Here is a 15,046-nt window from a genome sequence, read left to right as displayed (position 1 = left end):
TTTTATATGCGCCCACGTGTGATATTCAGGTTGTTATAAAAAAATAACGAAAAAAAAATCGTATAATTTTTTTTTATTAATAAGAATAATTATAATAAACACTTGTAAGGAAGATAATCAAATAGAATTTGTTCTTAAGATTGTCATCTTAGGAAATTATTGTTGTTTTTTTGGAAATAATCACCATAGTGTCAATAAATGAGACGGCGTATCTAAAATGCAAATCAAAGAAGATTATTTGTCTATTATAGTTAATATAAAATGAATTATCATCCAAAGGACAAACTGTATACCTCGAAAAACAAGTAAATATTGAAATTTTTTTTAAAAATTTTCTTGAACCATTTTCGACATATTTTTAATACGAAATCAGTTGTTAGAAATTAGCAGTTTTGATTTATAGGGTGAAATATAAAAAAAAATTCAAAAAAATACGAGATATTCACATTTTTACAATTTCAGCAATATTTTTTCATTAATTTGTCCCTTCACAAGACACTGTGGAATTATAAAATACAGGCAATAATTTAGTTTTGTCTTTCAGATGGTAATTTGAATTATTATTTGATTTTACTATTAATATTTTTTATTATTATATAACTTTGAAATAATTATCAAAAAGTTTGAACTAAAAAATCATTTCGATAGTATACTTACTCTTTGTTCTCTAAAAGGTCTCCTTGAGGGCATATAATCGAAATATAACCTCAAATTTTTATACGGATACCAAATCCGAGTACGGAAAGGCCAATTGTAATAAGAACTTTGGTGTCGTTGAATTTTTTCATCACAATAAAATCTATAGTCTGGCATGAATAAATAATTGTATCCTTCGCCAGGATAATATTTAATTTGTAACATTATTTCGTATAGTCCTGCAAAATATATATCCTAACAATTATGACCATATATTTTGATGATTATACTAAACCAAATTTGTTTGAAATTCAAATCTTGTTTATTTAATGATACGAACAAATCCGCGATATGTTCCTAAGCCCGGTTCTGTCCTTCTATAATGAAACTCTAAAATTCGGCGAAGGCGCGTTTTACATACTTTTTTTAAACCGCGAAATTCAATTCTTTCCTACTACATTATTTATTTATTTGTTTTCTCCTTTTATTTTCAAGAACTTGTTAGAATTTCGTTTGAATATACGAGGTCTGGCTATTAAATAACGAAATTGGTTAAGGTTTCAAACCGCTATTACTCAAATACTATGATAGTGACGGAAACGTATTTTGGGACGTGCATAGACAAGATATCTAGATACCCAACGCACTATTCGGTTTTTCCCCACCTGTCTAGGGCGACCTCTAGGGCGCATTCTCGTTATTTAATAGCCAAACCACGTATAAACGAGTTCGTTCGGAAATAGAAAGTAAATTATAGTTAAGTGTCAGTTATAAATTAATTATTATGAGTAAGTCAAGTATTCAACAAAATTAAGAACGTATTTTTTGATTTAATTCTGTCAATAATTCGTTGCGATTTTGGTACTAATGAAAATTAGAGCTTCGAAACGCGGATGAAATGTATTCTATTCAATTTCTGTTTCACACTCATTCTATTGATATTACCATCGAGTGACAAGGCATTGTCTGAAATTATTCGAGCGTCATGATTCAATTCAGCTCGTAGTATTATAAAGAACGTTGATTTTGTATTTAAACTATGTATAGTAGATTGTATATATTAAAACAAAAATTTAAATTAATCTTATAAATTATTTTATTATTTTACTTACTCGGATATATTATAAATTCAAACCAGCAAGTGTGAAGTTTGCGCAAACAATAACGTGTATTAACAGTTTCGAATCGTTTTGGATTTTTTCCAATTTCTAAATTTATAATTTGCATTGAACTAGTTAGGTGTGTTATGATTCTAAATTACATTTTTAAACGGCGTGTAAACATATTTCTAATAATTTTATTTGATAAATGTTTCTTAATTATTGACGAATGTTTCTATAAAAAAAAAACATAAAATGAGAAAAATCTGTTATGTTTATGGACCTGTCGATTTTTTGTTTTTCATTATTTTATTAAATTAATTTTAGGGAATAAATAGTGGTTCGATAGGGATATTATTTTTTACAATAGTTGTCGTTATAATTAAAAAAATTGTCCTCTTAATAAAATTATTTATTTTTTATAATCATGTTGATACAGACTTTTGTATATTTACGAATATTTCAAGATTATATCCTCAATACTTTTTAACAGTTATATAAGTTATTTCTAACCTAAAAAAGAATCATTTCAGTTATTATTTATCATGACAAAATGATTGTATTTTCATCCAAATATAAAAACGACAGTTTATGAATATTTATTTTCTTTTTGTATATTTCTATTATCATATTTTATATTGGTAATAGCATATGGGACAAAAAAAACATATTTTGTAATGTAGAGTTTCTCAACAACTCTTCATTAACATTGCTATAGGAAGTTTCTAAGAAGGAAATGGCTGAAATCAAATATCTCTACAATATACTATATCTCTAAATTTTCTTGAAACTTGAAACTGAAACTGGAGTTTCAAAGAAACATATTCAAGGTCATTGGTTCAAAATTTAAGAAGTCTGTTATAAGAAATTGAAATCGCTACACAAGAAAATTTTTTTAAACCCTATCAACATTGTCTAAAAACTTTCTTCCCAGAAGTTGGTTGGAAACAAAAAGAAAATTGAACATTCGATATTAAAAATTCCCGATAATTAAATTAAAAAAATGTAAATTAAATTTTTTATTGGACTCACGCGTAATTGTCGTAAAGAGTACTGCGTAGGAATGTATTCTAATAAATGTGAGGGCCAATAATGGGGATACCAATTGCGGTACCTTTCGGGAGCGTAAGGATATTTTTTATCGAAAGTTGTATAATCTAAATAAAATTTCGTAGCCGGTGCTAATAAATACTGATATCTGCTACCGTATTCTGTATCGTATCGTAATTGAAGCATTTTCCTGAAATTTAAATAAATATTTTAAAGATACATCCATTAATCTTATTACGTTTTTTATTGTCAACTTACGTATATTATTCGTGATAGATTTACTTTGCACGAGTCACTCGATATTTGTTAAAAGATAGGTGAAAACGGTTATTATATATTTTTGAATACTGGAACGATGCCAATTTCATTTCAAATTCCATACACGTATCTCGAAAATTAACCCAAATATTTAAAAAGATTCCCAATAGAAACGCTCAACGACAGACATTTCTATTCATAATACCAAGGACGAATGTTTGTATATTCGCGTCTGAGAATGGCATTGAAAATTTACCAACTACCAAAGTATTTGATACATCTCAAAAATCTTAAGCTTTAGAATTCTTAAATTGCATTTATTTGCTTTCCTTTTATTTGCTTGGGACCCCAAAAGGATCCGGAATCATTTTGGTATATGTTAAGAACATTCTAGATCCGTTCCAAATTAAATTCTCTAAATTTTGATTGAATTACTACGAGTTCTGGCTATTAAATAACGAATCTGGTTACGAAAAAGGGTTTTATTATAAAAATTATTCAATATACAACCCTCCCCATTGATCTAATCAGTGTTGAAAGTCTTCTTTGGTAAGGATTTTTAGGAGCTCTGCAGTTTTTTGCTTTACCGCTTCCATCGACTCAAATCGAGTCCCTTCCAAAGTTTTTTCTAATCTTTAAAGGAAATTTGAGCAGACCCGTTGACGCAAGAGCCTTTGATCAGATTTTTTAACACCAACTTCATGTGTAATTTCTCGTGTAAAATTTTTCCAACCGTTTCTTTATCGGCGTTTTTAGCCTCGGCAATCATCAATTTGATTGATTTTGGTCCCTGTTTCCGGAGTTGAAACAGTCACGAGGCTACCTAGGCGCTGGTCATCTTCAATGCTTTCCGGGCCTTCACTAAACACTCAAAAACACGCGTACCTGATAGAGAATCGTCCCCATAGGCCTCTTGCAACAATAGATATCCATGGGATTCTTGGAAGTCGAATTATTCATCACCATTACAAATATCACATTCATGCTAAACTTTGTAAAATAATTTCTTCTTAGAGCTTATTTCGTATTGTCTATCAAGCTCTGATTCCAAGTTTAATAGACGGAATTCTATACGTTTCCTGAGAAGAATTCTACAAGCGTTATATACATAGAAAATGTATTAAAAATTTTCATAGTTTTCCTTTCGTTATTTAGTATATAAATAGTAATCAGTTTATAGTTCAGTTAATAACATTCGTATTTTTGTATCAACGACAACCCCATTCACCATACAACAAGAGATACGAACCCAAGTGAATAGCATCGTGAAAATCTTTGGCTATCTACGGGACCTGAAATCGAAAAACAAATATTTGTTTAACCATAGGAAAATCCGCATATACAAAACAATTATACAAGATTTATTGCTCGTCGACGGTAACTCACTGAAGAAAAACAAAAACGAAGAACATGATGAGGCATAGTTTATGAAAATATCAAAGAAATGAGCATAAGAGATAAAATGAAAAGTGAAGATATAAGAGATGATCTGATAATTGAGGTCGAGACGATAGAAAGATGGAAGATCGATCGGCTAAATGGGCAAATAATGAAAAACCAACTTTAACGAGACCTTCCAAGAAATAGCACGAAAACTGAACATTTACTTCTCCAGAAACTGAATAGTAAAAGAAAAAAACATAACAAAGGGTTTTAGAGTATCAAATTAAAAAGTCGTGACGTATATCTACCAGTTTATTCAATTGATGTGGTTTTAGGAAATAAATTTAACCAATAAAAATTTTTATTTGGCATTATAGTACATTGATTACCATCAAAATATTATTCATATTTTCATTTTTATAACGTAAGACTGTAAATGTTATTTCTAACCTGCAACAAATAAAAAAGATAAGATTTTCTTTAGAATTTTAGTTCATATTTTTTTTATTTGTAACAAAAATATTAATTTCTTACCCTTAATTTTCTCAAATGGTGTTCAGTAGGCCATACATTGAACATATGTGATGGCCAGTAACCTTTTATCCAATAATACGGTCTCAAAGACCAATACATCCCTCTATTATCATCGTAATAGTTTTTACTATCGGGATAATAAATCATTCTACTACCAAATAAATAATCATATTTCAGTTTCAACATAATCGTTAAATATATCTGAAATATGGATAAATAAAATGATTAACAAAGTTAATTTTAAAAATAACTGGAAATTAAGATAAATTGCAAGACAAATCATCACATATGGGGCAGTGGTTTGAGGTACTACAACTAGTCTGAATACCACAATCTCTAGAAAGTACAAAGATTGAATTGCCCATTGAGGACTTGAAATCCTGTCCAAGCAGCTGCATTAGAAGTAGTTCTAAGTCTTTCCTTTCCACATAGTTAGACAAATAATCAATTAGAATGTTTAGAAACGGAATCATCAAAGAATTATCAACCCAGGACGTTGCATCGAAAAAGTTTAGCTTTGAGAAGAATCTCACTTCAATAATAAACTGTAAAAGTGAATTGGATCAAAACACCATACAAAAAATGAACAGAATTGCCATTAAATGGTATACGGATAGATCAAAAACAGTAGATGGAACTTGAATAGGAATTTACGTGTCTAGAACCAAACATTCTAAAAACCTGGACAGCGCCATAAGCATTTTTCGATCAGAAATTAATGCAATTTAAAAGAGTGTTCAGTTCAATCTAGAGAGATCATGATCCTGTCCGATAGTCAAGCAGTCATTAGAGCTCTAAGTTCCAATATCATAAAATCCAAACTCGTTTGGAATTGCGTAGAACCCTTCTGTGGAAAAAGGAGCAAAACCAAGACTCTTCTTGGAAACAACAACCAGAATAGATCTGCTGAATGTATCAACCTAAGTAAAAATAATCTACAAATACTAACAGGTGTTCTATTGAAAGACCGTAAGATGTTAAACCTAGTAGATAATGCGGCGTGAAGATTTGAAGGAACTCCAAAGCACTACATTTGGAAGCGCTTGAAATAAAAGACAAAGATCTCTGGGAATTAAAGCCATCCCACATTCTAGACTTTTTAAGAGGAGTGGATCAGCTGTAAACACTGGGTTTTTCATTATAGCAGTAAGATAAGGGAACGATCTTTTGGGCCGCAGATGAATTTAATAATAAAATATTTGATGATGTCAATAGAGACTGTATAGTTGAGATATTAATATGGAAAAGTGTAGTTTAACAAATCCAAAAATATGTTAAAAACAGTTGCATAAAAGCGATGCAATGAATAATTCAATAGACTTTGAAACATATACAGATTGTCCTACGAATGGGATAACTACCAAAGATTCTTCAAATAAAATTGAAATTCAATCATGGAGGATACAACAAATTTCATTATATTTCAACAATGAATGTTTTAATGAAATTTCGAAATATTAAATCTGTTATTAATTATCTTTTAGTATACTTACTTTCTACGAAGGATCGTTCTTTACACAATCACTTCTAATTATTGTTTGAAACAAAAGTTTCTGTCTCAAATATTATAAATTCTGTTGGAAAACGTCAGAGAATTGTTGCCAAAAATTAAAATTAATATTGACAAATACGAATATACGAAGTTAACATACATATAAGCTTGTCCTAATGTTTAAAATTAATAAATTATGTAGTTGATGCTACTAGGCAAGTTTCCAAATAGAATTATCACATAGTTATTTTTTTCGACTTGCCATGAGGTCTCTCTTGATAAAAGATTAACGTTTCGACGTATTTCAGCGTTTAAAAGTGTCTAAAAATGCGGATATTGGTACTGCCTGTTTCTATTATTATATTGTTACTTTTTGACTATTATTCTGCACGTTTTGAGTATTTAATGTCACAAATTAAGCTCGAAAGTCCCCTTAATCAGCATATTTATAAATCCACCGTTTTGGTCCTGGCACTTAATATGAAAAAAAGGATAAAATAATAAATAAAACGACAAAAATATTATAAATAAATATTTATTCTAAATTTAAGATATAAATATATGGATTAATTTTTATGGAAGGATGGAATCTGTCCAATACAAATTGTTATTTACCTGGAATGAAGATTATATCAAACGAGATCATTTTTATATTTTATTCAAGTTATTTGATTATTATATAATTACTTACCCTAACCGTAGAAAAAGCCCTTTCGCTAGGTACATCCTTTAAATAATGCCAATATGAATGATAGCTGGGCCAATATTCCGGATACCACTCCCTACCAGTAATGGGCCAGTCTTGATAGAAAGTTAGGGGTCGGTAGATTTTGTAATGATAAAAAAATTTCGCGTCGGGCCAAAACGAATATTCGTATCCCGATATCGGGTTCCTAAGATACGTAAGCATGTTTCTGGAAGTGAATCTATTTATATTAATCGATAAGGAAACGATGTAAAGGATCAATAAATATGGAAAATCTTACCTGTTATTTTTAAAACTCGAAATCTAATTAAATATCACAGTTATCTTGTAGTGTTTCTGGCACTACCACAAATTTTTCTGCGCTCACCTGGATCTTCCGATAGATTTTAAACAATATCATATTGGGAACGATCCAATTTTCCGACACAATTTGGGCACCGAGTAAATATAATTAATTCTTTTTAAATTTAATGTTATGAATCATAGTTGTTGTTGAATAATATCCCCCCAAACGACATTTATTTTTAGGATTATTACCTGTATATTCACGTATATTCAAAACAAGATTTGTCATAGCCAAAAATTTCCATTCAAATAGTAAAAAAACTAGTTTTGATGTATTATATACGAGTAGTATAGTATAATTTATCTACGACGCGGTTAAATAGATTTTCAATTATGAAAAGAGTTGAAATTTAGGGATAAAGAGGAAAGGAAACGGTACGATATGATTTAATTCATTCGGGAGTTGAAAGTAAGAAATAGATAGAAAGCAGATGTTGTAATTTTAATATTTCTACCACTCGTCGATATACAGGATGTCCCACGACGAGTTAAAACTATCTGTATATGGCAAAATACTTATAGTAAAATCGTGAAAATTTCTACGTTTGGGTTTTCGACTGTAACTTTGTTATTTTAAATAAAACACCTTGTATATTACATTTTTGAAATCTACGTAAAATTTTAATATACTTTTGTTTAAAAACTTTTTCTAAAAATACATACTTTTTGAGTTATTAATTTTTTTGTTAAAAATTTGATCGTTACAGACCTTTATAAATTATTTTTTTTTACGAGAATACCCTTAAAAATATGAAAATGGTTTCTATTCGGTTTCTTTTAGCAAAGTCAAACGTATTTGAATCTATGTCGAAAAATTTTTTATTCTATACAGGGTGCGTATAAAAAGAGTTCAAAATTTAACTTCATAAACATTTTTTTAAATAAAACCACCCGGTTTTTTCTATTTTAATACATTCAGGGTAAAAAATAAAACAAATGTATGTATATTTTACTAAATGTTACTGTTATCCAGATATTAAATGTTTTCTGTGAATTTTTAGAGATGCAGGTGTGGGCTAAATTTTATTTCTTCAAACACTAAGAAATAAAAAGTATTTTTCTTTATATAGTTAATTTAATATATGGTTAACGGTAAGGTTTAGGTATAGGAAAACTTTCTTGAATAATGTCTTATTTTTCACCCCTGAATGCATTAAAATAGAAAAAATAAAGAAATTTGATATTTATGAAGTTAAACTTTGAACACTTTTTATACACACCCTGTATAAAATTTAAAATTTTTCAACATAGATTCAAATACGTCTGACCTTGCTAAAATCAACCGAATAGAAACCATTTTCATATCTTTAAGGATATACTCGTCAAAAAATCATTTATAAGGGTCTGCAACTGTCAATTTTTTTACAAAAAAATTAATAACTCAAAAAATATGCATTTTTCGAAAATCGTTTTTAGACAAAAGTATACAAAAATTTTAAGTAATTTCAAAAATGTATTAATATACAGGGTGTTCCGTTCAAAATAATAAAGTTACAGTCGACTTCCGGCAGAACCATATTTGAAAATATATTAGTTAAAAACATCGTATCCGAAAACCTAAACGTAGAAATTTTCATGATTTTACTATAAGTATTTTGCCATATAAAGATAGTTTTAACTCGTCGTGGGACACCCTGTAGATTGTTTTCTATGGTTCCCATAATAATTTAAATATATTTAAAAAAAATTCAATTAAAACCTTGTACAACAGGTTTAATTTTTTTTAATACTCTGTCACTATTAAAGCAACTATTCGTTACACAAAACTGATGATATACGTGGTGAATTGAAGTGTATAAAAATTGAAATCTTACTAAAACACGAATGTTAAAAAAAATGGATAAAATAGTATTATTCTCCTTTAAATTCCCGGATTTAATCTCAATTACTAGTAAATTCCCGTTCTCATCAAACTTTTATAGTATTTTGGAATATATTCAACGGAAATATCAATTTGAATACACTGAAAAAAATGTTTCGTCATCATTCGGTACTCACTCGCAAATTATCGATTCGGTTTTCGAGTTCGCTAAAATCGTAGTCCAAATTCCTAACGTAAGGCAAATAAGTCGACCAATAGTAACTAGGCCAATCGGTGTTCGAATAGTAGTTCCTCAAATAGTTTGTAAGATAAGTCCTGTATAACGGCCAATACGAATAGTATTCCTTCGGAAACGAATAGTACCACCGGTATAACTTCGGGTAAGAGGACGATGAAGATATGTTGGTGGAGTAGTAGTCAGATCCCGTTATTGGGTAGCTTACATAGTAAGTCCGCTGTAATAAAAGAGGAGATTTACTACGTTGCAGAAAGGAGAGGCAATATCGTAGTCGTATTAGTAAAATGAGATATCTGTAGAAACACAACAATAAACAAGATGTAGATAAGAAATTTATCGAAAAAATTAATCAATTAGGCATTTGATTTTTGAGAATTTTACAATCGAAATATATCAGAAGCTAAGACAAACCTAGGAAATTGATTATAGACGATAACTGATATAAAATAGCTTCGATTTGTTTTTCAGACTTTCTTCTTACAATTTTCTAGATATAGATGAACTTTTGTGATTATTCTAAGCAATTAACATAATGAAACACTACTAAACTAGTAGGAGGGTATATGGTAATGATAGTTAGTATATAATTACAGCGTGCTAAGATATTCATTCATAAACAAAGTGTTTCTTAACAAAACATTTATCTGTTTAGGGAATTATTTCAGGTCGTGTATTTTCCATCACGAAAACTTGGTATAAACAAAATATCATTGCTATTTTAGGGTATATTCTAATTTTGTGTGCCTTCAAATCGATTCTCGAAGGAAACTACTTCGTTAGAAATAAATAATTGACTTTTGATACTAGACAATACTTCATACAAGTTACTGAAAAATATAATTTCAATATTTATGAAATTCTGATAATTTTTAAACAAACGAGCAGGTCAAAAGAAGTATGTAAGATTTTAGTCGAAGAGTTTGAATTATTTGGTTACCATTTCGAAAGCTCAATACTTGTGCTAAATACAACCCTGTTCTTTGTCGAAGTAATTAAGATATATATGAATTCAGTGACTAATATTCGATATGTATACAAAAATTCTGGATTACGAAAAAGACACATAGAGTTTTGTTTATAAGAACGACAAAAAGTATTAATGAAAAAAATCTTATAACTAATTTTAATAAATCGTAGACGTTTATTTTTAAATCTTTGCAATACATTTACAACATCCCTGATTGCTCAATTCTCCTTATTTTTGTGATAATCTTTTAATTCCCGAATATTGGCAGGTTTTGTTTTATAAACGATGTTTTTTAAATGACCCCACAAGAAATAATCTCTCCCTCACCCTCAATGAAAAAAGGACTAATTATTTTGTCGCTTATTATTCAGTTTTTCGGGATATTGGGTTATTGGATTCGCGCATCCAACGAGGATTGTTACGTGAACAGTATCAATAATTTACATTCCCATTAATACAAAAAGTGGCCTTAAAAAATTTGGATAGTTTTGTTTGTCACATTTTAGATCTGCAAACTCTTCGCGTCTATCAAAATCGTCATCTGACAACTGTTGAACAAACCTTGTATGGATTTTCATTAGTTCCCTAACAAGACACAAACATCTAAAAATTTATTTTCAGTTAATGCAGTTTTTCTTCGTCCTGATTTGGATAAATCTTTTACCGAACAAGTTCCGTTAAACTTTTTAAATATATCGATAGTAAATCTTGTTGTGGGAATTCGGTTAGGATATAAATTATTAAAGATATTACAAGTTTCTTCTTGACTTCTACACCTATCACCATATCCTAATATTATTTCTTAAGGATTTCGAAAAGCGAAAAATATACAGGGTTATGTATTTGAAATAACAAAGCACTTTATTTTTCCGGAAAAAGGAAAGATCTGGCAACGATGTTAATACCACCATAATACCGGCCGGATCAGAAGATCCTTATAAACAAAACAATGAAACTCACTTTGTATGTTATATGGTTATGAATGAAGCTTTTTTGAAGTGAACACAAAGACTTATTATTATATATGAAAAGTTATCGATGTATTTGGTGTCGAAGAAAATTATCTGTGTAAATTTATGTAGATATTGTATACTTTGGTACCCGCGCATATAAAAAGTAACCAAGCGTATCGAAATCCACGTTCTTTGTAGTTGTAGGCCTCATCACGCCGTGGCAAAGATTACGTCAATGCAAAGAACGCTTCCAAGAAGAAAATTATTAAGGTAATGGTAGATTTTTATACCATAAAAACCGTCATAAAATTGAATTATAATATTCGGTGAGTAAGTGAGTAAAATTACTATAAGAATAGGTTTTATTATTCTGAGATACACAGTATTTTTAATAAATTTTCAAACTAATCATTTAAATTTTATAATTAATACTTTGGTAATTTCCTGCAGTGGATTGGTATCCCTGAATACTAGTTTCATTTTGGCAGTTGACTGGACGTTGTGTGAGGTTATTTCAATTTTTAAATATTAGTCATGGAATAAATGAATGGATAGTTTAATATAATGAAATTTTTATGTGTCACTTTTTAGAGTGAGAATAATCCTTCTAATGGTGTATTCAACAGACACATTCCACTTACAGGATGAGATTTTTCTGATTCGAGCAAACGTTTTAGTTGAAATAATATTATCAACTGTCAAACGTAAATCAGTGCTACCAACCGACTATCTACGTTAGGGTGTAATTTCCCTAATTTACATTTTTAACCATTTTTCTATAAATAAATAATATGAATACAAGCCGAAACAAGAAAACAATATAAAAAATAAGTGACAAAAGACTATTCCCGCATTCGTTTTGAAACTCTTGCTGTAATGAAAAACCATTTTTATAATAGTGACACACGATAATTAAAAAATTAGGGCTACAGAGATTTCATTAATTTATTATATACAAAGAGGATTATTTTTCAGATTGTTCGTTCTGGAAAAGAGCATCGAGATTATTCGTATTTCTTAAATATAAAGAGAAAGCCCTAAGGCAGCTGATGTTCCTTGCGTTCCATTAACCAGGTATATCTTCTGGAAAATTAATGGAATAAACGGCTCGCGAAAGAATAAATATGAAGTAGGAATATAAATAAAATTATCTGGTTTTCTTCCTTAAAGACGGATGGAAATTTTATTCCATATCATAAAATTATTGGAAAGTGCAAATATCCATTTTATAAAATGGCATTATCGCAATAGAAAGCAATAAAAATAATACGGATACATAGTGAATAGAAAAATATTTTGTAGTAATAAAAAATACTTAAGTTGAAAGTTATAATTTTCATTTTTATTATCAATTTCCCACCCCCAATACATTTCGTATGAAAAATTAACTAGTTTCAGATTTGAAACATGATATATGATACATGGAATATAGAATATATACCATGAGACATGAATTGTAATACTTATAATGAGGATGGCCCCAGGAGTACCTCGCCCAACAAAGAAAACACAACAATTTTGGGAAAAAATATATTTATTATTCTTTTAGCTAATAGGAATCGTGAAGCTCTTCAAAATAGCCATTAGCACTTCATTGTTGGAAAATCTTTGTCCACCAAACTATTTCTTCTAGTCTGAGAACAGGATATTATCCGATGGTGCTAAATTTGGCAAATAGAGAGCATGAAGTGGTAATTCAAACTTTTAAGTAATTAATTTTGGCCATTGCAATAATGGACATGTGAGATGGTGCATTGTCTTGATTAAACAACACTTTTTTCTTAACCAAACGGTTAATTTCTTCGCTCAAACGTTGCAATAACACTCGCTGTTGATAGTTTTTCCTTTCTCAAAATAGTCAATGAAAATTATCACATGCGCATCCCAAAGAACCGACGCCATAACCTTAACTGCAGATGGAACGATCTTTGCTCCCTTTGGTGCCGGTTTTCCCTTTTCAATCGATTGTTTTGATTGTTATTTTGTATCGGGGGTGAAGTGATGGAACCACGTAATGAAACGGCCCAAAAATTTATGTGAAACATTGCCAATCACTCGATGGAAACATCTTCACGACGGTGTGTTTGTTCCATTGTGAGCAAACGCAACGCACAGCTTTCTCATGTTCTAATTTCCAGCCAAAATGCAATTTAACTCCTTTATGAAATGCCTACAATGTCTGCCAATTCCACTTTGTGGATTTTCTTCAATATTTTTGGAGTCGTCACCTCATTTGGTCAACTACTTGTCTTTGAAGGTCGTACGGTCTCGTCTAAACTTTGCTACTTTACAAATTTACTGAAAACGTTCACTATTGATGACTGGCAAACGACGTGGTGTCTTCAAACTATTTTTTGGTATTTTTTAAAAAAATTACCGCCATCTTTATGTCAAGACAGGTACTTCTGGTACGATCCTCGTTTGATTATATTTTTAAAACACGAGAGGTGGAGCATAAGACATGAAAAATCAAAAATATTTCACTTATCAATGCAATAATGGTAATTGTTTATTTTGGATTAATAATTTTAAGAAAAAAATTGTTGTATAGAAAAATTCTAATAAATCGATCATATCAGGTTATGTAAGTTGTAGGAAGCTGGAAATAATGGACGTAGGAAAGAAAAAAAATGTAGAAAAACGAATAAAGGGGAATAAATAGTCTTGAGGACGGTAATAATTGTACTCGAAACGTCGTGTATATATAAATATATATATAAATATAATTATATTGATAGAACGTACTTATTTGACTGAATATTTCAATTTTCTTCAAGCCAAAAATCGGCTGAGCGTGCATGTTGTTAGGCTTGTCAAAAATAAGTTGAAAAAACAAAAAAGCATATTGCGCTGATGAGAGGAATTCAAGCGGTGAATACAATAAAAAAATTTAAAAAAACGAAGTGTCAGTATAAATTCGCAAGTGCAAAAATCGAGCTCAAATTATCACGTGACTTGGTCACTATAGTAAACGAGATCATTCTACTATTAACTAAAATCGTTATTATATCAATTATGAAGTGAGAAACCATTTAATTGAAAAATAAAATGAAGAATTTACAAGAATGTAGCGTTTTCGATAAAAAGCACGATCTCTATTATATCGAGCATTCAATATTATGGAAAATGGGACAAAACAAATCGAAGGACGAACAACAAACTCCCAGATACTTATCGGTTATATATAAAAAAAAATGATACAGACCAAATCACGTTTTTTCTAGAATCTGGATAAATTTGAAACAAATTACATGAAATATATTTTTGTTTCGAATTATTCGAATGAATTTTCAATTTATGTCGTAGTTTTTAATGCCTTCGAAGAAAAATATCGGAAATGCTTAATTACTAATTATATTGATGGGTCTATAACTTAATTCGTGCGGTTTGATAAAAGATGGCGTAACTTGTATAATGTTACATCGTTCCAATATTCCGAACCCGCTTTGGAAAGCTACTTTTATTGTATGTCTTTACAGTACATTTAATTTATTTGAAGCGTTAAAAACAATAATTTTTTCACTCAAATATGTCGAACTTTGTTTCTGAAAAAGTGTTTTTG

The 15,046-nt window shown here is 29.6% G+C and overlaps 2 protein-coding genes and 1 long non-coding RNA gene across 11 annotated transcripts in view; all 3 read right to left on the bottom strand.

The window, feature by feature from the left end:
• LOC130894077 (uncharacterized protein CG45076-like) overlaps nucleotides 1-15,046 on the bottom strand; it is a 47,004-nt gene that overhangs the window by 21,335 nt on the left and 10,623 nt on the right. For 4 of the 8 annotated variants that reach the window (XM_057800644.1, XM_057800643.1, XM_057800646.1 and 1 more), the window contains exon 4: nucleotides 9,503-9,781. The exons of the other annotated variants lie outside the window; for them this stretch is intronic. In XM_057800644.1, coding sequence (XP_057656627.1) covers nucleotides 9,503-9,781 — 279 coding nt within the window. The remainder of the gene's footprint in view (nucleotides 1-9,502; nucleotides 9,782-15,046) is intronic. 8 annotated transcript variants of the gene reach the window in all.
• LOC130894079 (uncharacterized) lies at nucleotides 57-6,639 on the bottom strand. 2 transcript variants are annotated; one of them, XR_009059281.1, is made up of 6 exons: nucleotides 6,455-6,639; nucleotides 4,962-5,162; nucleotides 3,045-4,877; nucleotides 2,769-2,976; nucleotides 658-875; nucleotides 57-212 (listed from the first exon to the last, which is right to left on the bottom strand). XR_009059281.1 is itself a non-coding variant. In XM_057800653.1 (3 exons), the coding sequence occupies exons 1-3, from the start codon at nucleotides 1,861-1,863 to the stop codon at nucleotides 192-194; spliced, it is 354 nt and encodes a 117-aa protein (XP_057656636.1). In that variant the 5' UTR covers nucleotides 1,864-1,915; the 3' UTR covers nucleotides 57-191. The 2 variants fall into 2 exon arrangements, 1 of the variants encoding a protein (XP_057656636.1); XM_057800653.1 differs by lacking the exons at nucleotides 2,769-2,976; nucleotides 3,045-4,877; nucleotides 4,962-5,162; nucleotides 6,455-6,639 and adding an exon at nucleotides 1,749-1,915.
• Nucleotides 6,973-7,586, bottom strand: LOC130894081 (uncharacterized). Its single transcript, XR_009059284.1, has 3 exons — nucleotides 7,440-7,586; nucleotides 7,145-7,367; nucleotides 6,973-7,068 (listed from the first exon to the last, which is right to left on the bottom strand). It is a non-coding gene; the product is annotated as an uncharacterized LOC130894081 (long non-coding RNA).

This window comes from Diorhabda carinulata, chromosome 5 (genome assembly GCF_026250575.1).
Source record: "Diorhabda carinulata isolate Delta chromosome 5, icDioCari1.1, whole genome shotgun sequence".
NCBI lineage: Eukaryota > Metazoa > Arthropoda > Insecta > Coleoptera > Chrysomelidae > Diorhabda > Diorhabda carinulata.
The sequence above is the reverse complement of the archived record's forward strand: the minus strand, read 5'-3'. Positions and strand labels throughout refer to the sequence as shown.

Excerpts from the sequence above, each read along its gene's own strand:
- LOC130894079 (XM_057800653.1), bottom strand. The coding sequence starts at position 1,863 with ATGCAAATTATAAATTTAGAAATTGGAAAAAATCCAAAACGATTCGAA. Across the intron at positions 876-1,748 it reads TGAATTTATAATATATCCGA|GACTATACGAAATAATGTTA; the intron begins GTAAGTAAAATA and ends TATATTTTGCAG. Across the intron at positions 213-657 it reads GACCTTTTAGAGAACAAAGA|ATACGCCGTCTCATTTATTG; the intron begins GTAAGTATACTA and ends TTTGCATTTTAG.